The sequence below is a fragment of the Egretta garzetta genome, unplaced genomic scaffold (assembly GCF_000687185.1).
Source record: "Egretta garzetta isolate BGI_Z169 unplaced genomic scaffold, ASM68718v1 scaffold45, whole genome shotgun sequence".
In the NCBI taxonomy this organism is placed as follows: domain Eukaryota; kingdom Metazoa; phylum Chordata; class Aves; order Pelecaniformes; family Ardeidae; genus Egretta; species Egretta garzetta.
The window spans coordinates 9,210,833-9,234,441 of record NW_009260028.1 but is presented as its reverse complement, the minus strand read 5'-3'; the positions used below and the strand labels follow the sequence as shown (position 1 = coordinate 9,234,441).

Below are 23,609 nucleotides of genomic sequence, written 5' to 3'. Positions count from 1 at the left end.
AAGTCACAAATATCTGAGGCCATTTAAAGCAGCCATCCGCAGAACCACAGGACAAAGGTAAAACATACAAATGCAGGAGTTAGAAGCAAGTGGTGTTTTTGTATAAGGTAAGAGCATCTTAGAAGTTAGGGAGTTACACAGACCTAAGTCACAGGTTCTGTTTTGCAAGTTCACCACCACAGCTGTGGGGGAAGTGGCTGATGTCAGATCCCCTGCACATCTGAAGTACAGGCAGCCAGAACGGGACATTGCCTTTCAAGGGGAAGGATGACAAAACGCTCAGTCTAAGTTACTGGTTCACCACCTCCAGCCAGTGAGGAAACTATGTGAAGACACAGGTTTATAGCTTATGGGAGAATGTAAAACAAAGGGTTCAATGGCAAAAAGTGGTCTTAGATTTTAATAGCCCATTCGACAGCATCTCATCAGGATTTTCAGGGAAATACCCACATATGGAGGGCAACCACGAGAAAGCTGAAAGTGAAACTACCAAATCATCCTGAGTATTAACAATATTCTCTTTAAAAATTATTGAAGATATGTAAGTAATGAACACAAACATTTTAAAAAAATCCCACTCCAATTTTCAAATAATGCTTTAAAAGGATAACTTTTCACTGGTTCTCATTCCAGTAGCATTAGACATCATTAATAATTTATATTCATACAAATAATTCACATTCTTAGTGACTACACAATATTACACTTCAGTCTATCACTTTCCTTAACTGTAAAAATGCACATAAGCTACTTAAGTTTAGCATAAGCCTTTTATAGTATTATCTTCATAGAGCATTACAGTATTATCATAGTAAAGCCTGTTGTTCAGTGTTCCCTTAAAGATGAAAACTTCATATATCTGTAGGTAAAAAACACACCACCCTTCCATGTTTCCTGTGTGAGTTTCAAAAAAAAAAAAAAAAAAAAAATCCCTGACCTCACAACCTAGTGACGTCAAATCATACGTTTTCTATGTCATTTTTTAATTAGGAAAACCAAGAGTGAAGTCCAGCACATTTACCTCAGTTGCCATGTTCCAAGTAACACAAGTAGCACGCACCAGTCTGCAGGTATATCTTACAAAACCAATTTCTCTGGAGGCAAAGTGTTTAAAACATAAGAGCAGACAAAGCTTTTCGGCATGAAAAATGTGATAAAATTCCCTTCCCAAACAAATGAGCATTGCAAATTCAGCCAGATGATCCACTAAATATGAAAATTCAATGGAGTCACCTCCTTGTTTAAAAAACATCTTACTAAGCCTTTTGTTGTATGTGTTGCTGTGATGGTGCTTATCCACTGGCCGTGAGAAGTGTCCTTCAGACACGCAGCTGCGCTGTTTGGTGGTAGAACTAATCCCTCTCTCCCAGGTCCTGGGTAGTGGTAGCAGTGCAGGTCCAAAATAAGCCGCACCTTGAACTGTAGTCATGGCATCATGATGATCTCCCTACCTGTTTTAACACCTCAGAACAGCCAAATACATTCTTTTGTATAAAAAATGTTATTTAAAAACCAAAATTTTCATTTTAATTAGGCTGTTGGTATACAGCAATTTATATTTTTACAGAATTTTCTTCATTTAGTTGCATTTCAGAAGTTGCAAAATTACCTTAGTCATTGAAAGAACAAAGTTTTTTAATTTAAAAAACTGAATTAGAATATTTTTAGTCAATTAAAATAAAAACCCCTCAAGTGATATAAGTTACAAAATGTTACTGCATAGGTTTGTCTTTCATGCATGTGTTTGTCTTTTATTTAGGAATCACTAATCCTGAGGAATGCTATTATAGTACAGAGTTGAATTTACAAACATGGTAAGTCTGCAGTTATTTGCACAATGCTAAGACTTATAAAATACATCTGTTTGAAATTTGGGTGATTTGTTTAGAAGTTGATAAGTTTTAGGACAAGTTAAAGAAAGGAGAAGTAGAAGCAGGCTTTAGCTTCAGGAAATGGCTTATCTGCAAACTGATTGTACACTGACATGCAACATTAGCTTTTTCTTAAATTTACTTTCAGAACACAGTTCCAAAAGCAGTTTAAAATACTTACTTGAGAAGTTACTGGATAAATGGTACGGTTGCTACTTTCACCAAGTCAAAAATATTCTTCCTTTATTTACAAAATCCCTTTAATCCTTCACATTGAAAACAAGTAAAAGAATACAGTAACTATGATAAATTACCACTAAACTGTACTTTCCCCCCCACCTCCAGGAACTGAAGAATCCTGCTGTTTAACACCAACTCAGAAGCCTGGATTACTGAAGAGCACTCCACAACAGTAGGAAGAAAACCCAAAACATCGTTTCAAAACTGGGGAAAAAAGAAGAGAATAATTGCAGTGACGTTTTCTCTTTTTTTGCTATTTATTCACCACGAGCCAAGCATCCGACGTGTGGCTTAACTTTCCATGTTTTCCAGGAAGTCACATTCGACACTCTCTTCAAGCTGTTTCAAGATCTTTATGCCATTACTGCCAACAGAGTCTGCAGAGAGAGATGCCAAAGTGTGTGCATTCTGAGACTCGCTCCCGTTTGTTGTAAATGCACAACACAGAGTCTTGAAGAAGGGCATAAGCTGGGTGATGCTAGATACAGAGCGGAAGTTCAAAAGAGGAAATTTGTGCTTCTTGGAAATTCCCTCAGTATTGCTTTCCTGTAAGCAAACAAACCGAGATTTACTGAAGGTTTTGCATTAAGACACAATGTTGTTATGGCTTATCTGAACCCTGTGATATACACTTTTTTCATACTAAGAGACCCACAGCCTATAACTGCATCACAGTATAAATTGTATAGATGGTATACAGAGTTACTTCTATATTTGGATTTGAGGTTCCATTAAACGGAAGTCACACCAGTTCAGAAGACTGCAAATTTGGACTAGTCTTCAGAATCAGATATCAAACAACAACACAATAAAGAGATATCTCTGAGAAGTACTAATGCCCCTATTTCCTTTTCTGGAAGAATTAATATTAAACCTTAATGGTAATTTAAAAGGCTATTATGGTGTCCTGGTTTCAGCTGGGACAGAGTTATTTTTCTTCCTAATAGCTGGCATATTACTGTGTTTTGGATTTAGTACTAGAAGAATGTTGGTAACACCCTGATGTTTTAGTGGTTGCTAAGCAGGGCTTACGCCAGTCAAGGACTTTTCAGCTTCCCCTGCTCTGCCAGGTGCACAAGAAGCTGGGAGGGGGCACAGCCAGGACAGCTGACCCCGGCTAGCCAAAGGGCTAGTGGCCAAAGGGTTATTTCACACCATGTGACGTCATGCTCAGTATATAAACTGGGGGGAGTTGGCTGGCGGCAGCAATTGCTGCTCAGGGACGGGCTGGGCATCGGTCGGCAGGTGGTGAGCAATTGCACTGTGCGTCACTTGTTTTGTATATTACTACTGTTAATAGTATTATTATTACTAATGCTATTTTACTTTATTTTGTTTCCATTATTAAACTGTTCTTATCTTAACTCATGGGTTTTCTCACTTTTACTCTTGTGATTCTCTCCCTCATCCCACCAGGGAGGGGCGGGGAGTGAGCGAGCAGCTGTGTGGTGCTTAGTTGCTGGCTATGGTTAAATTGTGACACATAAACTTTTTTGACAAAGCACAGCATACTCTTTTTTTATAAATACCAGTCCTGCCTGAGACAAATCGTTTTTACTGGGTGGTTGTGGGCAGATTTAAGGGGACAACAGGAAAACTGTCTATTGTTCCCTCACACTCAAAAGCAATCTGACATCTTCAAGATACATATGTGAAAGCAGGCAGGTCATTTTTAAAAGCCTCATGAATTTTATTAGAATATGTAAAACCCTCTTGCCTAACTTAGAATCTTGTCACTTGCTTAGAAAAGTTAATGGATTAAAAAAAAAAAGGAAGAAAAATATTCAAGTGAAGCATTCTTTCTTTACCCCATATTTCATCTTCAGCAGATCCATGATTCTTATAATGTGTGGTCTGCATTCCTGATGATTTTCTACCAGATGAGAGGTCACAGTAGATGACTCTGTGTCCACCTCTGGGACAAATGCCCATTTGTACCTGAAACAAATGGATTACTTGATAAGAAGACGGGGAGAAAAATCCTTGTTTGGATCATACATAGTTTAGTAGAGCACTGGTTTGTTTACAGAAAGAGCTGTTGTAACTGTAATTTTATGCTATTACCAGAGCCAAACTTAATGAACAAGGACATTACTATCATGCCAGTATTTAAATGCAACTGGCTCAAAATAATTCACAAGTGTGAGCAAAGGGAAAACAAAGAGCAGTCTCTCCCTCTCTCCCCATTTTTCCAAGTTAGAGAACCTCCTGATGAGGTTGGTGTAATCCTCCTACACTGACAAGACTGAATTGTTTTTCCAAATACCCCAAACTGCATTTGTCTGACTACCAACATCTGCGTTTTTAGAAAGAACTGATGGCAAAATCAAGTCTAGAAGAAAGATCTGGAATTACTTTAAAGGATAAGAATGGTAATGACCTGGAGAACAGGTAAGTAATTAGAGCACTTACATTTGAAACAACTGCATCCTGTCAGGTGGAAATGAAAGCGCTGTGTCCAAAAACTTACAAGCTGATAAGTACAAGGACAGCTCATTCTGCTGTATCTCAGATCCACTGCCATCACCTGAGACTTTCTGTTTGCTTATTTTGCTGTTGCTCCTGTGTTAGTTACAATTAAGAAATGTACCATTAAACCATAAATCCACTAAGTGTTTTTCATTCAGCAAAAGAGAAATGTACACATTTGCACAAATGAGCATTTGCACCTGTGTGGAACAGAGACTATTTTTGTTTTGTATGAGCACGGTAATTAATATAAAAGGCTGTTAGAAGAAAAAGTAACTAAAATATTCATAAAAAATGTCAACATGTTAAAATACTCAAATGCTGACTTAGCATCTCTTCTATTTTTGTATGCAACTAGTAAGTGGTACTTATGTTCTTTGAACATATCACTATTCTAGCTGCTGAAAAAAAAATCCTGAACTATGATTCATCCGTGCCAGAAATACACAAGGGCAATAACAAAAAATCTTGCTGTCTCCTCCCTATCCCAGATAATTAAACAAATAAAATGTGCAGAACAAGTACAATCATTACCAGCTTTCACAAGTTCTTTATCAGACAAATGGTAATTCTTACTTTGACGGTTCATCTTCCTCAGTTAAATCTTCTTCCAGCTGTAGAAATGCCTGAATCTTCAAAGAAACAGATTATTTATGGCGGCGCTGAAACGTTCATACAACTCAATCACAACAAAGATATGCTTCACATAGTATAAGGAACCACAGACTCTTAGTTTACTTTTATGACTTGCAACAAATTAGCAAAACATGTGAGAGATTGCATTAGCAACAACAACAAAATTATTCAAAAAGGTATTTCCTAATGACAATGTTAGTTCTTTTCCCAAATTATCAGACTACTGTAAAACTATTAAAACATTTCCTTTTTGAAATAGGGGGTGTATTTGGGAGGAAGAAAAAGGTGAAACGGGAAAACACACACACACTAGTTAGTTTCAGATTGCTGCTTATTCCTTACCAATTCAGTTACCATAATTGGCCACAATGAGGTTAGGTGCTGAGGAGAAATCCTTAACAAAAGAACCCTGAAGAAGAGAAACATCTGTGCAGCAACTATAGAAGTCTGCCCAACACGGAGGTTCTCAGTCAGTCGTTCTGAAAGAAACAACCAAAGAGAGTAGTATTTTCCTGAACATGTGTTGTTTTGGGAAATAAAAAATGTTGAAGGTGGCAAAACAAAATTTGTGCTTTATCATCAGGTTTGGGTTGAGTACCTTGCAGTCTGTTAACAAAATTGTGATTCAGAAAAAGTCTGAAGACATGGTAGTTTTATATTTGACAAAATTCTGTCAAAATTGACATTTAAGGAGAACAACAACAGCCTGAGAGTGGTTCAAAGACTTGCACAAAATAATCACGTTTCCAGTTATATTTCCAGACCAAGGGCCTTGGAACCCAGATTCCTGTCTCCCTCTTAATGAGATTATTTATTTGTTAGAATTCAGAGATTCACAGCATCATAAATTCTGTTAAAAACTTCTAAAAAATGGAAGTAAGTGTTGGAAAGTAGGTGGCATTCCTTTCTTACACAATTTATATATGTGTTAGAGCTGAAAAAAAAAGGCAGATGAAATTACAAATCTTACCTTGTATTAAGGGAAGATAGAGATGGTACTGATCAATCTCTCCACTAAAGACAGCAAAAGCTTGCCGCTTTAACAACATTGCTTTTTGCTCAAAACTTGGGTACAGTTTTAAGGCGCTGCTCGGCATATCTGTAACAGAGATAAGAATTATCAAACACATAAAGACTTCTTGTGTTTTGGGCTGAAAATAATTCCTATGTCCTGAAATCTTTTAAAAAGAAAAGCTCTCTTTAGGTCTACTAATTGGAATAATAAACTGGTGTTGATCCAGATCTGCTCACTCTAGCAGGAAAATTATGTGAAACAAGCACTGCAGCTTCAATGAGACTGTCCAGTATTTTAAACCCCTGTCTCTGCCCTTATGTGCATGAATCTTCCCCTCTTTTCAATCTCCCAAGTCCATAAATGAGTGATCTCAGAGCTTTAAGACTTACTGAGAAAAAAAGGTAAGTTTAAAAATATATATTGTTTAAAAAGTGCATTATGAATTAGTCCCGCACTGTAACCCTTCAAATATTCTTTTAAAAGGTCTGAGAAAGAGACTAAAGCTGCTTTTTCTTTTGAAGCTCCATGCAAATTTAAGGGGTTCTATCCCACCCTTTCCCCCCACTTTCTTCTACACTCTTCTCAAGCCTGAATTAGTGGTCAAAGCATGTTGCTCAAAGGTTTGCTGTACTGGTGTACCACATTCCTACACCTTGTTGCAAAGTTAGCCAAGTCTCCTTGCTTTCTAACAGGGAACAGCTGCAAAAGGTCACAATTCAGCAACTTAAAATTAGGGCAAAATGTGAATACAGGAGAGCAACTTTAGCATTTCCAGAACAAAAATACTTATGGAGTGACCAAAATACAGAATTAACTTAGCACAGCTTTTAGCTGTGAATAAAGTTGGCAACATACTCAATTATGCAGATCCATTGTCTGCATTTTATTGATGCATTAGTATATTAAAAATGTACCCAATATCTCAAATGCAAACAGGTTTCAAATTAATGTAGAAATAAGTTATCAGTAGCTGATACTTACTCATCAAATCTTTAAACATAGTTTTCTCGTGTGTTAGAAGATGATCAATAATGGATCTCCAACTGAATAAGATATAGAAGGAATTAGATAACCAGAGAAAGCTTTGGTATGGATTCACCTCAGAAAAGATTTTGGCCAAACATTTCATACAAGGAAAGAGTTTCCAAACGATATTCCATATGCAGACTCTTATCTGGTTTAACACATACTGCATTATAGGCCCTCCAGCTCTACTGTATGCAGTTCCCTAATCACTAAGGGGAGTGTCAGCATAAAATAAAGTTTATTCTGCTGCAATGTAATGAAAATTTCAGTGCTTCTAATGCATTTAGTAGAATTAGCACTTGAGACCTATTTTTAACATTATTACATTCTGTAAGAAGTACTAAACAGAATTTTCTTCCCAATATTAGCCATTCTCCTTTAAAGCCTCTCTTTGCAAATTCAGAATAGAATCTTGGAGTGCTACAATCTCATGTCTTACTGAGTGCATGAAGTGTCCATCTGGAAAAAAGCTGGATCCATATACAACTCGACAACTTCTTTTTTCCAGGCTCGCTTGGTATAGGCGTATCCACTCAATGAGCTGAGCAATTGAGCACCAGCACGAAAACTGGGAATGTTGTAGGCACTGGGAGAAGAGAACAATAATGATACGTATATATATATTTTAAAGTTAAGTAACCAGAAATAAACTCTGGAGTTCCCCAGAACTTCTAACCAAATTCTCTCAGTAATAGGCTATGTCTATCTTAGCTCATAATTCAGAGCAGCAGGGGATCAGTAGATCAAAACAGTTAGTGCAGAAGCTCCTCACATTTCCAGTGTACCTGGTTTGGGGAGATATTTTCAGATACAGTACTGCCTGTCTCCACTAAAGGTGTTGTTCAAAACTCCCCCCCCAAAAAGTTTCCAATAAGCTTTGCATCCTTGTCAGCAGACCCCTTTAGAAGGTACCACAGCAGGCTTCATCTGTCATCCAGGTAACACTTATGTGTCAGTTCTCATGTCATTGTCACCTGTATAAAACTCTCACATATAAGGCTTTTCCTCCTTGTGCTGCCCTATGCACCATCCCACTCCAAATCTGGGCACCGTGCTCTGTGAGGCACAGTATGGAAGGAACATGGGGCTCAAGTCGAAACCGGTAGGAGCAAGGTGGAGAAACCCAGCATGAGCTGGTGCTTGTCCTCTGGCACCCCAGTTTCACTGAGGACACAGACACCAAACAGCTTCCTGCTACAAACCCTTGCTATGGTAACTGCTTTGCCCATGGCTGAGCAAAGGTTTCAGGTTGGGGAGGTGGTGCTCAAACTGACAGGAACACAACTTTTGGTTGAGAAGGGATGCCGTCAAGGTCTTCTTTTGTGAGCTGGCACCACACCTTCACAGAAGGCTTCAGCAGCCCCTGTGTTTTCAAGGTGAGGGCAGGAAGGCTACTGAGTTTTTATGGAGCCCTGCAACCAAATTCCTGCCAGTCTGGGGAGGACAGAGGCATGGAGACAGTCTTGGGGGTTATAGTCCAACTGCTGAGCAGCATGTACAAGTGACATGAAAATCATACAGCCCATCTATGGGCCTGATGGGGGCTCCACATTCTTAACCAGTGACCATCTTGTTATGGTTATGGCTACACAGAGCATGAAGACTGCTGGCCTTGCCTGGCCAATACTGGAGAACCATCAAGGGACATCTCTAGGTGTCTCAGCAATTTCAAGAGGACTCTGATGCCCATGTCTTTTGAACCATCAGTCTCAGATCAAAGGGCATGGTAGTATCTTCTTTGCAAGAAAAAAAAGCTGGCTGACTCCTGGTGTTCAGATCTCCATTTGCATTGCAGAAGTCATTTATCCCCTGCACCAGATCACAAGGACATCCTGACAGCAGTGGTGTCCATGCCTATTTTAACTGTGCCATTTCCACACATGGGGCAGAGATGGAACGAGTGTTTGGCTTGCAGCCACTTGCTTGCAGCAGGCCAAGCACAACAGCATGATGCCAGCATTCCCAGGAACAGTTTCCATGGTGGCTGTATGCAGGGGTTTCCATATCTGCTGCAAATGGCGAGGGCACTGGATACATGTGCACGATGGTATATGCCCTCAACATATGTCAACAAGAGTAACATACACTCCACACATCAAGAATCTGACTGACTTGGTTAGGGGTGAAGTAGGCAGAAAACACTATAATGGATACAATGGAAAATGCACAAATATAATTAATAGAAAATAACAGCTTCCCAAAATTTCTCTGCATCATTTTTAATCCATCCCCCTTGAGAGGGAACATGGAAATGTCTTCAAACCCTGCTGCACCCTGAGGCTTCCTGGCTTTAATGCTCACTTCCCAGTGACATCAACCCATCATTCCTTTTAGGCATGCCTGGTTATACCTTCCCTGACCCTCTATATCCTTTTTTGTTCTTTACCGTATATTGGCTAGTGGTTTTGACTGTGGCCTAAATAACACTTGAGACAATCCCCACTCCTCTCCCCCACCCGCGAGCTGTGGCTGATGCTCTCCCACACCTCAGCATAGATTGGTCTGCTCAGAAAATTGTAGTAGCCAAAAGGCAGCAGCCAGGAGGAGGGTAAGCTTGATACCTGCTACAGCAGGAACAGCTGCAACTCAGAAAAATGGAACTGGGGGCAAGCTGGGAAGGGGAGGGTTGCTTCCTGCCACCTAGCAGAGAACTGCTAGAAAAAGGAGGATTTGCTTTCTAAGAGGCCTGTGAATAGCAATGGGAGAAAGAGGGGGAGGGATGCATGATGAAGGCTGAGGAAGCAGGACCAGCTGGTAAGGCCCTGGAACACAGAAGGAAACCTGCACAGCAAGGAAATGTTCTCCTCTCCCTCCTCCTGTCACTGTGGGAAAAGGGTTACACTGTTCAGTTGACAGAGGATAACATCCATCTCTCCCACACCTATGCTTTTGGCTGAAAAACTAGGCAGAGTATAGGGAGATATTGCACTCTTTCTACTTCATGATGGGTCCTGTGACCTGCCCAGTGCTCTGCTGCCCCATCCCACGGCCTCTTTCCATTACCTAACACACATAGAAAGGGGAGTTTTAAGTAAAGGCCAAAAACCCCAGGTGGGAGGAATACCTACAGCTAAATAGAAACAGCCGTCACAAAGCTCAAACAACAAAAGGTTTCAGTTCCTGGGGGAAACACAGCTTGTTCCTTATTAGAATAGAGACAGAGGAGAGGACAAACACAACCACGTACATTCCCCTGTGGGCCAACAGGGTCTATACAGAGACAAAATTAACAGAATTTGGCTACTGAGACCTAACTAACATAATACTGGTGGGAACGGAGAGGACAGGAGAGGGCCTTACAGTCTCCATGCCTCTTACCACACCTCACCCTTCTAACCTGACTTGCATACACAGATGGAGGCTCTGCTGTCTGCCCAAGCATCAGCCATGAGAGGGTCAGCAGCAGGCAGAGCTGCTTCTTCTAGCAAGTGCCCAGCAACCATCACCACCAGGGAAGATAGGTCACTGGTCCCCCTGCCGTGGCTGTCCTTCTCCCACCTCTTCAGAGTCTCCTGCTCCCAAGCTTTTGCTAGTCTGATATCATGTGAGCCATGTCAGTCCTGCTCGGCATCCTGCAGATGCCTTTCCACTACAGCCTCTGTAATCTTCCTCCCTCTGCAGCGCTGTTTTGGCCTCTGGGTGCTCAAAGATAGCCCTGTGGGGTGCATACTGCCTCCTGCCCATAGTGGCATGGGAACAAGGTGGAGGGACATCTGCTGCAACTCCCTCCTCCTTGGACTCTGTGGAGGAGAGAAGAGAAAACCCATCAGTCCCCAAGTGCCTGTGAAGATATGTGATAGTTTCTTGCCTTCCTCCTCCTAGCCTCTGCTTTTCTTCAAGGAGGCAAGATTAAGGCTTTTGAACACAGAGAGTGCCTTCTGTCAGTGTGTGCTCTCAACATGCTCCGTGCCACGCTTCTGCCTGCGCAGACCGAGCAATGACCTAGGCCTGTGTGCTTGAGGGTCACACACAACAGCGCGGGTTGACTCTCCACCTGCAGTCAACACTCAGAATGCCCCAACACAGAAGATTACTGGATAAGGTTAGGACGTGTCATGGGTTCAGAGCTCTGCCAGCAGCAACAACACGTCAGTAGACGTGACAGCGTCCCTTTTGCCCCTACAGCCATGGGAGATGCATGGCCCCAGCTGAGTGCCTGCAGCATGCTGTCTGCCACAACCAGGGACAAGAGCAGTACTGAGCCTTGTGCCCTGTGGAGCCAAAGCCTCTCAGGTGAGGCTGCGCTACTGCTGCCCACTGCCAGTGCCTGGGTGAGGGCGGGACAGCCAGTGACATTTTTTGCTTATTTGTATGCAAAGTAAATTGAGCATCACAACAAAATTCCACACCTCCTCAGTTAAGAGACTGCTTCGTGCTCTGAAGGAATGCTGCTGGCACCAGACCATCAGCCTGCAGCTGCCTGGTAGGGGCAGGAAAGGCACTGGTAGTGCATTCTTATTGCAGAAGACCAGAGGGGGCTGTGTTATCCCCAGGTGCACACAGCTGACCCCCTGCCTGGCCCAAGGCAGGCCCACAGGCAGAACCCTCACCTTCCGACACAGGTGACTGATAGGTTGAAGATTTATCTCACATCTCAAGGTCCCAAGGCAACTGCTTCTAAAGACAAAGCAACCCTTGCATTCAGAGCAATGATTTATACAGCTACGCTGCTGCTCTGAACAAAATTCCTTAATTTCCACCAAAAATGAGGGCATTAATTCACTCACAAAGTCACCACTAAAATGAGCATGGAAAATCCGTACACATACCTGGGTTTTAACCAACAGTTCTCCTGAAGCCAGCTGTGGTGTGGAAAGGAGTCCATGGATGAAAAGGGTCCATGGATGTGCTCCTGCCCAGATCATTCTGTAGGGTTCAGGGACAGCATGCACCCCTCTAGATACTACTGCGTGGTCACCCTCACACTTGAGTTGAAATGGGCTGCAGTCTTGGCAGTGAGTGGGTACTTGAAGACTTCTTCTAGCTTTCTGCAATGAACATGTCTACTGTGCTGTTCCTTATCTCTGATTGCTGTCCTGGTCTTCATCCAGACTACCAACAAATTTTTGACCACTTCACAGGAAAGACTCAGCAGTGGCATTGTTTCCTTGTTGCCCTTCTTCCCCAACAGGCAGAAAAGGTAGGTGTCAGATTGGCAGAAATTGAAATGCAATGATAGTAAAGGACAATAAAAGCAATAGCGTTCAGCAATGGAGAAAAGCAACAGGGCAGATAAAGTAGGAAGGGGTGACATGTCAGAAGAAGCACAGAAGGCTAAGGAAGAAGCAGCAGAAAGACAGGGATCAGTTGCAGTGAAGAGCTGAGGGCCCACAGCGGATGGTGTGTATTAGGGCAGGGTAACTTGGCTCAAAAGAACAGCTTCAGGATGTCCCAAGTTCAACAGCCTTCTACTGGCTCATCTGGTATGTATGTGCTAGATCTCCTCATGGCAGTGCAGTCAGGAATTAGTGAGCCCTGTTGGGTCACTTTTGTATAGGAGCTTCTATTAGTTTCCTCCAAAAGGAGTTTAGTTCAAGCACTGAAACTGCTCGGAGTACGGAACCAGTTTTTCATAAATGGAGGTGAATCAAGAGATTAATTTCAAAACTATGCCACTGCTCTAATCAAATTGCTAATGTAAACATAGCCACCAAGTATTATCCTGAATCCTGATCATCCATTACAGGAAAAATCATGGTCAGGAAAAAAACTCTAAAAGCACAAACCCACAATCTAATGCAAAACATGGCAATGTCCCTAATGTTACAAATGTTTGGTATGGCAGGGTTGACAGACTACTCTTAGATGTCTATGCTGAAAAGGGATTTAGCATTATTAGCATGAACTTACTGGATATGCAAGATAATCCTCCCAAAAGGGAAGTTTTGTATTACCCTACTGTGGAAGACAGATCATTATTCAAGCTGTAAGATCACCAGAAAACTAAGGCAGAGAGAACTTAGAACAGCTGACAGGCTCAGTGACTCTACAGCTGAGCAACTTTGCAAAATAATTGTTACAAAATCTTACCAGCCCAAATACAATTAGTTATGCTCATTACCCGTCCTCTTCCAGTTGGGAGGCATGTGTGTGTGAACAGCAGGAAGCAGGTGGTCAAAAGTATTCCCAGAGATTTATTTTAACTAACTGTGCCTCACTCCCTAGGTCTTCCACAGTGAGTAGAGGGAGCAGTTCTTCTGCGGTGTGATTCAGGACAGCAGTGTCTGAGCACTGGAGCTTTACAGGGATAAGGTTCATAAAAGAAGTGCCCTTCCTTGGGGAAAATTTCACTTGTTAATGAGAATAATGACATCTTTTTTTCTAGAGCAAAAGATCAACTGTATGGTACAGGAAGGGCAGAACATACTTCTCTGTCATATACAGTTGGTGGCTAAATTAGAGAATTATTTATAAGAGATTTTGTATCTCAGGTCTCCAACTCTTACAATTCCCCTTGACTATTAAACACTCCAAAGAAGAAAAAGCAATAGTCTTCCAGTATGGTCAAAAAAATCAGATATAAGAAAAATCACGTATGCAGAGAGAGAAGTCACCTGTGGTTGCGTAGATATGGAAATACATAATAAAGCAAACGTGAAATCAGTGGCACAGCTTTCTCCTTCTCATCGCTCCGGTAAACCATGTCCAAAAGAGAAGCAAGAACCTTAAAAATGAAAAGAATGTCTTTTTAAACCTTTAGTCGGTATTTATGACAAGAGGGGAAAGCATGCCATATTTCAGGCACACAGAATGTGTGTGTACATGGGATGGCTCAATAAAGATTTAAGCTCCCATTTAATCTACCAGGAAAACCTAATGTATTCCTCTATGCAATAACACCAATAAACAACCACCCCACAGATGAGAGGAGCAACTACAAAACTGTTCCTACTTACTTCTGCAAGGAGAGAAAGAGCTTGGACACTGTATATCGAAGGAGCAGAGGCAGAAACCATTGAAGATGGTGCTACTGATGTATCTAAAAGAGGCAAAATAATTTAGTTTTCCCTTCAGACAAGACATGCTTCAATTTTGCTGTTTGCTAATTTTCTTCCCAAACAGAACTGTTATTTGCATTGTATTACAGTGAAATGCATCTGGGCGTGTTGCCACAATGACATACCTCATGCTTCACACTGTTCTGTCGCATGTATTGTATGTGCCTGCAGTAATTTTTCCTTCGTATCATACACAATCTGCAGATATTTACTAAACCCGCTCAGGTTGACAGTGTTATTGGATGACAATGCATATTTTTGGTTTTACTTTTTGTCTGTATTACTCCCTTCTCCTGTGGACTACACACTATCAAACACCTTGTACTCTTCACTGACTTAAGCAGAAGAAAAGAAGCAGCGGAAAGTCAGACATAACCCCATTACCATTCACATCTTCAATGTTGAAGTCATCTGGTAAAATCTGGGGCTGAGCTTTCACTTCTAAATTCCGACTCAGCCAGCTAGTCTGTTCCAGAGAAGAACCAGCAACAGTCCCTACAGCCTCCAAGATTTTTTGGGTCACCTCCTATAACATAACCAGACAACATGGCATCAGATGAAAGCTATCATCACTTGGCCAATTCAGCAAAGCCCTCTTTATATGGAACATGTGAGGAGGATCAGAAGTAGGCACTTTTATCTCTTAGAAACACAAATACTTCTCTGATTTAACTATCTGTGCTTTCAAGATAACTAACTACTGCTCACTTCAAATAAGAATAGGCAAGAAAACGAGAAGTAGGGAAAACTTTAAGTTAACTTATCATGGATGTTTTAGTCATGATTTTCCATGCAAGTCATTACCATTAACATAGCATCAATTTGGCATCAGTCCTGCCACACTTTACACATTAGCTGTCATCTGTCAGAGACATGATCTGAATTGTTCAGCCCCTCAGAAACGGCATGCCAGTGCCTTTACTGTTTTGAACACTGTTCCTTTTTATTCCTTTCATATTTGGAGAACATTAAGTGAGGCAGAGTTTTATTTTATGGCAATCCATCTGTTCATATCTCAGCCTTTCTCTTAGAGGTAAGCAAAACAGAGCATCAAACTGTATGCATATTGCACACTTCAGCATATTTAATTCCCAGTGAAATGAAAAGCTGGTCACTGTAAGGAAACCAAACCCCAAGTATCCAAAGCAAAGCAGAGTTCACTTGCAAAGAGGCTGTAAGATGGTAAAACTGTCTTTCTATCATCGTTGTCATTTTTCTGGCCAGTCTCTGAAGCAGAAGTGGAGACTTAATTTCTCTGTCAGCACACTAAAGTAACTGTAACACTATCCTACCTCATAGGTAGCATTACATTGGTTCAGAGCCAAAACCACCCATGTGGGTAGTGCTTAAACGGTACTGGTGAAATCACAATCAGTATAGGAAGAGAATGCTGCTCTAGTCCACCCCTTCTTTACATAAAAGGTGAGCTAACAGTCATTTACATTGCCAAACACAGCTATGAGCTTCAAGGATAATTACGCTACTAATCTTCCTCGATAAGTTTTGAGATTTCAATACTTCATCACACTTGCATTATGATTTAAATTCTCAGAAAAATCATAAGATTACCCAAGGAAAAAAGCTTTGAAAAGTTCACAGTTACCACTGCAATTTCATAATTTTTGATAAAATTTTGTTAGAGACATTCTGCACATCATGTCTCTCATATTTGAGTCTCCCATATTTACCAGGCCTAAGCCACAATGTGTGGATGCACATTCACACATTCTAAAAGCACAAGTGAATTCAGATACAAAGTACGTATCAGGCCATCTCCACTTTTACCTAGACGTACAGTGCCAGACTTATGAACCAAAAGGTATACATGTATACACTGTACCTGCAAGTCTTTTTGGTCTTTTTTGTTTTCTAGAGTAGGTGTCCTAGTCACAAAGTCATTCAGAGCACTGTGGGAAAATCAATTCACGCCGAGTTAGTAATTGGACACGTCTACTCAATGCATCTGTAAACTTTCTTCTCTCTTACACAGTACCTGAGAAGAAGAAAGTGTCCAGGAGGAGCCAAGTTCAACTGCACAGACTCTTTGAGAAGTCCTAGTAAGGACTGGAAGTTCTCCTGCAAGGCTGAGGCAGGCAGTCTGCCAAAAAACCCAATACCAAAACACACACAAGTCTGAAGTTAGAGTTAAAGAAAAAACAAAAAAACAGCACACATGAGTAACTTGCTAGCCTAAAAGCTTCCATCAAGATCATCCTTTATATCCTGCCCCTTCCTAACTCATCCAACAACATGGTATAAATACCTGGCAGCAGAGGCAATATGTATATAGCAGAAAATGCTAACAGCACATGCAGTATGCCAGCTAGCACTGTAAGTGGGCTGGGTCTTCAGGGGAAAGAAAAGGAATAAAGTTTAGCTAACCACTCCACTGCATGCCAGCTTACTTTATCCCTGTAGCTTATTGCATACAGTATATTGTACAGTCTGATACATCCCAAGGCTTCCATATGAGAAAAGCCAAGCATGTGAAGAAGAGTTTTGATCAAAGGAGTATTTCCAATCAACTGCCTGACCCACTACATGTCCAGCACAGACTGCAGCCATAGCAGTTTTATTGAATTCAGAAGTTCTCTATCCATTCATCTGGCAACACAGAGCAAATAAAGAGAAAGACCATAAGAAATTATACAAGTATCTTGCTAATAAGATGCCTGAGGTATGTTGCTCTGTTAGTGTGAAATGAGGCTTTCAGACTGGCATTACCAACAGATCAATGGAACATAATGTCATAGCCCAGTTATTTTGTGTCTATCTATCTGTTACTTAACAATGAAGCAGCAATAACCATTTCCTACATAAAGGTGTTCCATGACATTGTGACAAAGCAAAAATAGCGATGGCTGGCTGTTATCCTAACTAGAGTCAAACAGAAAATTCTATTTTATAATGACCGAATTACCTTTGAATGAAAGCATAACTGAACTGCAGGACTGGAATATCAACAAGAGAAGATTTCTGAAAAATAAAAGCAAAGCTGCAATTATTTGCCATCAGAAAAAGAAAGAAGGTCCAAGCTGTTGAATATGTGTTCAATGGTTAACACAACCTTCTTAGAAGTCACGTGTACTTCAACAGGTGACCAACTGTGATAAAACTACTTATAGAGCAGTATGATGGAATTCAGGGCTTTAATAGAAGACCCTAGTACAGAAGCAGTCACATTACTCTGGAATATCTGCTAGTTTATTCAGAGATGTAGGAGCTCCTACAATGGCATGCATGGTAGCAAAACTGCTTTCCCTGAAAGCCAGTTGGAAGACAGCAGAGTCAATGTGAAGTATTCTAACTGCTCAGATAAGGGTAGAGAGGTAGAAATGCATCACTGAGTTGTGTATCTGCAGCAGCTTTATGAATATTGTCATCATCTTTGTCACTGGAGGACCCCACAGCTTTTCTTTACCAGCAACTTCTCTAGCAAAATATTCTGAAGAACCTACTTACATTGGCGGATCAAAACACAGAAATCCACAGTCTAAAACCATAACTTATTCAGGAGCAAAAGAGAATCACGCATTTAGAAAGACAAAAACCAAACCACCAAACTTTCCTTCTAACGATATTTAGAAGACACATTGGAATAGATCCAGAATAGAATATACTAAGAAAATGGAATTATCTTCATGGTTACCTCTTCACCCTTGATTTGTGATGGTTTCTTGACTACCTCTTTGACTAGATGTAATATAGTGTCAATTTTCAAAGTGTTAAGTGCACATATTAAGTCCACAAGAATAAGCTGAGATGCACTAGCCACTGGAAGAATCTGAAAAAAACAAAACAAAACAGAAGACACACACCTCAGATCACTGTACCAGGCAAAACGTGAAGTTGAAAAAACAGTTTTTTGTGTGATTATTCTAATATCAATACTTACATAAAACGTAAATTAGACAAGTTAAATCAAGCATGCAACAGTTTGTCATATACAGATCTTCTCCCAACACCTTCAGGAAAAAAGCTTCATTATGCTCAAACGAAAGCAGAAAAGAAAGACTTGTTCCACTCAGAATAAATGCTTAGTTCCAGAGAATACTACAATTCTAACCTTTCTCTGGAAATGGAGCTGATCCAAGGTCTTTAAAATATAATTGGCAAGTTGCAATCCTAAGATTACAATCCACTATTGAACAGAAAATGGCTATTACTATCAGACTTAAACTGCCATGCTGTCCTTTCTTTTGATTACTTATTTAGGTTTAATTGTAATCCTGATGCTTTGTGGAATAAATAAAAGCATTTCAGATTTTTCAATGGCTTGACATTGCCACATGTAAAAAAACCCCAAAGTATCTATAAACAAGCCCAGAGTTTAGAACTGATCATATAAATGTAACATTCGCCTCTACACTGAAAAACTAAGGGTGCCTTTCTTTAGTTTCACCTTGATTTTACTTTGATTCCTATGAGGTTTCTTGCTATTCCATACTGCTGCAATTGCTGCCATCAACTGGATTCCAAGTTGTGCTGTCAATGGATTCAGGAAGTCCAGTATTTTAGTTCTTAATGTCTACAGAGGGGAAAAAACATAACTGTCAGTGCTAAACTTTGCAAGGCAAAGGCTATCTCATAGTCTGTAAAACATTCTTCCTTTTCCCAAGATGTTCAGAAAATACACAACAACAAAAGAATCTCTTTATATACTTGACAGTCAGACTAGTTTTGATAATTTATTTATGAGTTAGTATATCCTTCTTACAGATAGAAGGCACATTTGTTGGAAAACATTGCAAAATAGAAAAAATAACTTCTTGTGTTATATACTCTCTTCTACAGACATTTTTCACTACTATGAGTTACCAATAACCACAGAAGAAGGAAAAAGTCTAGTATTTTTATTCCTTCAGGTACATGTTCTACTGCCTGCACAAGGTGCAGACAGTTCAGAGGTGGTTGGTTCTACAGCAGCTATTAATAGAAGCTCACAGAAACAGCAAAACATTAAACAGATCAGGTAAGTGTGCAGATGGGCAAAAAGAACAGGGAAAAATCTACTTTTGTTGGTAGGTACTGTGCAAGTCTGTAGCTCATGAGAGTTCTTCAGAAATTCTTTGTGGCCAAATATCATTCTGGGAATGACAAAACTATTCCTATGAACTGTATGTAAAATACCCTGGTGAGGGAGGGGATGATAAGGATGATGAGATACACATCAGTTTAAAAGAACCCCTACTTTGGTTGCTTTAAAGTAAACTGAAGAAGAGCCTTTAGTTGTTCCAAAGAAGTCAGTTGGTCTTTTTTGAGAGTCTTCCCTCTTTATAACGCTCCAAAGAAGGGACATGGTATTAATAATGCGAGGCAGTTCTTCCAAAATTGCATTCCTAGCATTTCTCAGGTTTGTGGGTTCAGCTAAACATGATGACTAGAAAAAACAAAAATATGAATATTAAAATACATTATACAATGCACCACAGAGTGACTGTTCTTATTTTATAATTAGGAGAATTATAGTCAACTTCTGTAACGACAACTTTAAAAATAATTCAACCATTCTATTTCTGAAAGACACTGCTGCTGTTAGAATCTACTGAATTTGCTGTTCACTGTTTTGGCACAAAGAGAATTAATTTGGCTAGGAAATTGTTAGGATAATATCCTCTTCTGACAAATGTTACAGGAATAAAAATTGTAGAGCACACATCAGCATGTTATCAACTCAAAAGAAAATAGAAGACTTTGTTAATGACAGACCAACCACAGACAAGGTACACAGGACTAATATTTGTTCGACCAAGACCATCATGAACATCATCTGCTTAAAATTAACTTTCCTGACTTCAAATAAAAAAAAATTAAGTTCAGTCCAACTCCCTTACACTTTTATTTGGTTCACTTCTTCTGGTGGGCGATGAGGCTTCTCTAAGGTTACCTTCTCATACAAGTGCTGCTTTACTACTTATAGTCACCTCTGAATGAAAAAGGGATGCATAATTTGATGTACTGGTGCCGAGGCGTCAAGTGAGTGGTAGGCATTAAGCACTTACCTTTTTAGTTTGGTTAGGGTGATCCAGAAGGCAGAAGTGACCGATGGTTGTCAGACCTTCCAAAAGGGTTAGTGGATAATCAGGTGTAACATTTTCTCTTTTAGAAGTTAAGCTTTGTAGGGGGGAAAAAAAAAATAAAAAAAAATTTAAAAAAAAGGGTTAACAGGCCAAGTGGTACTTTCTTGATTAAAAGTTACAATAGAAATCTGTTTCTATTCAATGGTTAAAAGAATACTGGAACAACCAGACAGGACTATCAAATCAAAGGATTCACAAACTATGCTTGGACAACCCTGTTTCTTTGTCTAGATCTTTTACAGTATTATTCTCCACCTGACCATAGATCTTTCATGTCTAATTATTTTTTCCCTAGTCCTTTCACTTACTGGCCATTCTGAACAGTACTATTGTATTTTTCTTCTCCAGGGTGTCTCTCCCCAATTAGTCCTCCAAAATCCTATTTTTTTTTTCAAAACTGGGAACTGCTTTTTACTTGGATGGCAGGCAGAGGGGGGCAGGAAGCACCACAGCTGCTGGTCATTTTTGCAATCACAGTGAGCAACAGTACTGTCTCCACCACACCTGGGCTCAAGGGACAGACACCTGCATGTGCAGCAGGGTTTGAGGATCAAACTCTGGGAGCCACAATGCTAAAACAGTAAATTAGTGTGCATTACACTCTAGAAAGAGGAACTCAAAAAAGTTTTAGCATAACAAATCCCACACTGCAGATTCTTCTTACCTTGCAGGTGTTTTTGCAGATGTCTTCACAGCTTCATTTTCATATTGTTTGACAAGCTCATCCAGGTTTTTACATATCTGTACAACAAATGGTGCTACAGTCCAGCCTAAAGACTTCCCAAAATAGGGCAGGGAACATGTGACTAAGCCTACCCAAGTGGGATGCATCCCATAGCCATACTCTGGTTGCAGACCTCTAACCACAGCAGAGACGAATAATCCCTGTGAAGTTATTGGGTGCGGATAGACATACTGCATTGCACCAATAGCCTGCTGGAAGTTAAGAGCCTGCTGCCATTCCTTAGAGAGGTCTGGCTGATTCTCCTGCTCCTCATGAATCTGTCCAAGATGGTGCTCCAAGACAATCAATACCTGCAAGAGCTTCAGCAACTCGATCTGGAGTGGGTGTTCGCTCCATATTTGATCATGCCCAAAATTGATTAGGCTCTCTTCAAAGAGTTCTTCTTCAGGAACATTATTAACTCTATCTGCCATAAGCAGTTCATACCGTTTCTGACTTATATACATAGATGCAGACAAAGAAAGAAGAACAAACTCCTGGATTTTGCATCTTCCTAGCAAATTGCGTATAAACTCTACGTTCTTATTCTCTGCTGCTTTTGCCATGGTAGCTAGCTGGCTCATCACTCTAATCAGGACTTCCACACTTTTTACCTGAACATCTCTGTTGCCAAGCACATCTCTGTGTGTGACCTTCAAGTAGCATGGATAATATGAGCGCAGAAAACTGAGACAGAGGTAAGTGAGCAATTCTATCAGAAGAGAATGGGGACACATGGTTGGGGACTGAGTCTGAAGCTTGCCATAAAAACTCTGCCCTACGAGAGCTTCCTGGTGGCGAGCTAAGAGATTGTAAATAAGATTCAAATGTGCTGTGGAGCTGGTATCCATACTTGTACTAGCTACAGATTCAATAAATTCTTTAGGGTTTGTTTTAAGCACTGCCTCCAGAACAGAAAAAGCATACAATACCCTCTTAGAATCATAAGGCTGCAAATAGAGCAGCATGTGTTTGAACAGTGCTTCAATCATCTCCTGTTTTTCCTTCTGCTGCTTGAGCAACCTAGAATGGGTAATTTCCTGGAGCTCCAAGTCCACCTCTTCATCACTTGACAGAGACTCTGATGCTTGAGTCCTCTCAGAGTCAGCACGCACGAGGTTTAGCGCTACACTGGATTTGGAGCTTTCAGGAAGGAATGCATTGAGAGAACTCACATGGTTTGTGGTCTCTTTGCCATCAGTTGCAGCACTGTCATTGTCCTCATTGCTCGCTTCTTGCAGCTCCAGAGAATGAGAAAAAGAAGATGTATTTTCACTGTCATGGCCTGTGCTGGTGTCTGCTGATTCTGTGTGCTCACTATTATCTTGATCACCATCTACTTCATGTGAAGTTACTGGATTAAAAGAGCCATCGTTTTCAGACTGTTCAGTTTTTAACTCTGGCTTCTCTGGATCTTTTTCCACTTCTGCCCAAATTGCTTCTCTATCCACGGTAGTAAACTGGCTCAGTGGAAGGTTTTCCTCAGAATTGCTCTCAGAGATGCCAGACTCTTTCAAAGTGGCCTTTTTCTTGCAAAGCCAATCACGTATATCTTCTGAAAAAAAAAAAGTGTTTTTTTTTTTTCCAAGAGCATATAATTTATTTCACACAACATGCTTTATATTGAATAAATCATTGTAAGAACAAAAAGGTTAAAAAGCTACTCTGTTCTAGTCTACTATTAATTGCAAGAAGTATAGCTTAAAAAAAATGGGTTAAGGCTTTTTTAAAGTGGTAGAACAGTCCTAACCTACTGTAAGTGCAAGAGAATAGGATCAAAACATTTCTTATGCTATGACTCCCTAGATGTGACCATCATTTTTCATGCTTCCTGAGCACAAAATGTTTGTTGAGATCAGGAGAGAAATGAGGAGGATAGCAACAGAGGATTTATTTTTTTATTTTTTAAATTTTTTTTTCTTAAAGAGCTAATATATTCCTTGATTACATGCTGTGGAACAAGGAAGGAATATATTAGCTCTGTGTTTGTATAGCATCTAATAAACAGGTCCCTTTGGATGCTATAAATGTCTGCCACCTAACTATTTGCCAATCAAGACAGAAAAACAATTACGAAAGCCAACAGCTAGGTTAACAGTAATGAGAGAGACAGGTGATACGGAAGCTTCCTTACACAAAACTACCGGACACTTCTCCACTGTCTTCCTGCTCTGCTCCAGGAAACAACCTCGGCTACTTGGGCCAAATGGTGCAGAGTGTCTCATATCCATTCTGCTCCCAGCAATCCCAAACTGGAACAGACTGCCAGCCTTTGCAGGACTCTGCACTGGAGTGAACCCTGGCTCCATACCTGTCTCAGTCTTCCTCAGCTGCTCCCCACAGGTCTCTGTCACACTTGTCTGTTCCATGTCTGACACACAGACCATATGTGGTTCACAGTGGTTCTCATTACAGGTCTTAAAATGGACATTTTCAAGTTGTCAAATTTAGCCTATCAAGGTAAAGACGCTCTGCCACATTCCTAAGTTTAGGTGGCTGGAGGTCATCTTCAATTCCAAACACCTCTCTTTGCTTCTACATCCTAGCTCT

General features: G+C 40.5%; 1 protein-coding gene across 5 annotated transcripts in view; it reads right to left on the bottom strand.

The window, feature by feature from the left end:
• Positions 1-2,387: 2,387 nt before the first annotated feature.
• Positions 2,388-23,609, bottom strand: part of DOP1B (DOP1 leucine zipper like protein B) — a 50,353-nt gene continuing 29,131 nt past the window's right edge. For all 5 annotated transcript variants that reach the window (XM_035896437.1, XM_009640985.2, XM_035896438.1 and 2 more), the window contains 19 exons: positions 21,000-22,614; positions 20,258-20,369; positions 19,447-19,635; positions 18,658-18,783; positions 17,905-18,039; positions 17,176-17,231; positions 16,249-16,353; positions 16,096-16,162; positions 14,640-14,781; positions 14,154-14,236; positions 13,812-13,921; positions 7,697-7,843; positions 7,213-7,274; positions 6,187-6,315; positions 5,559-5,695; positions 5,157-5,212; positions 4,524-4,673; positions 3,920-4,049; positions 2,388-2,657 (listed from right to left, as the gene is read on the bottom strand). In XM_035896437.1, coding sequence (XP_035752330.1) covers positions 2,403-2,657; positions 3,920-4,049; positions 4,524-4,673; positions 5,157-5,212; positions 5,559-5,695; positions 6,187-6,315; positions 7,213-7,274; positions 7,697-7,843; positions 13,812-13,921; positions 14,154-14,236; positions 14,640-14,781; positions 16,096-16,162; positions 16,249-16,353; positions 17,176-17,231; positions 17,905-18,039; positions 18,658-18,783; positions 19,447-19,635; positions 20,258-20,369; positions 21,000-22,614 — 3,806 coding nt within the window. In that variant the 3' untranslated portion in view covers positions 2,388-2,402. The remainder of the gene's footprint in view (positions 2,658-3,919; positions 4,050-4,523; positions 4,674-5,156; positions 5,213-5,558; positions 5,696-6,186; positions 6,316-7,212; positions 7,275-7,696; positions 7,844-13,811; positions 13,922-14,153; positions 14,237-14,639; positions 14,782-16,095; positions 16,163-16,248; positions 16,354-17,175; positions 17,232-17,904; positions 18,040-18,657; positions 18,784-19,446; positions 19,636-20,257; positions 20,370-20,999; positions 22,615-23,609) is intronic.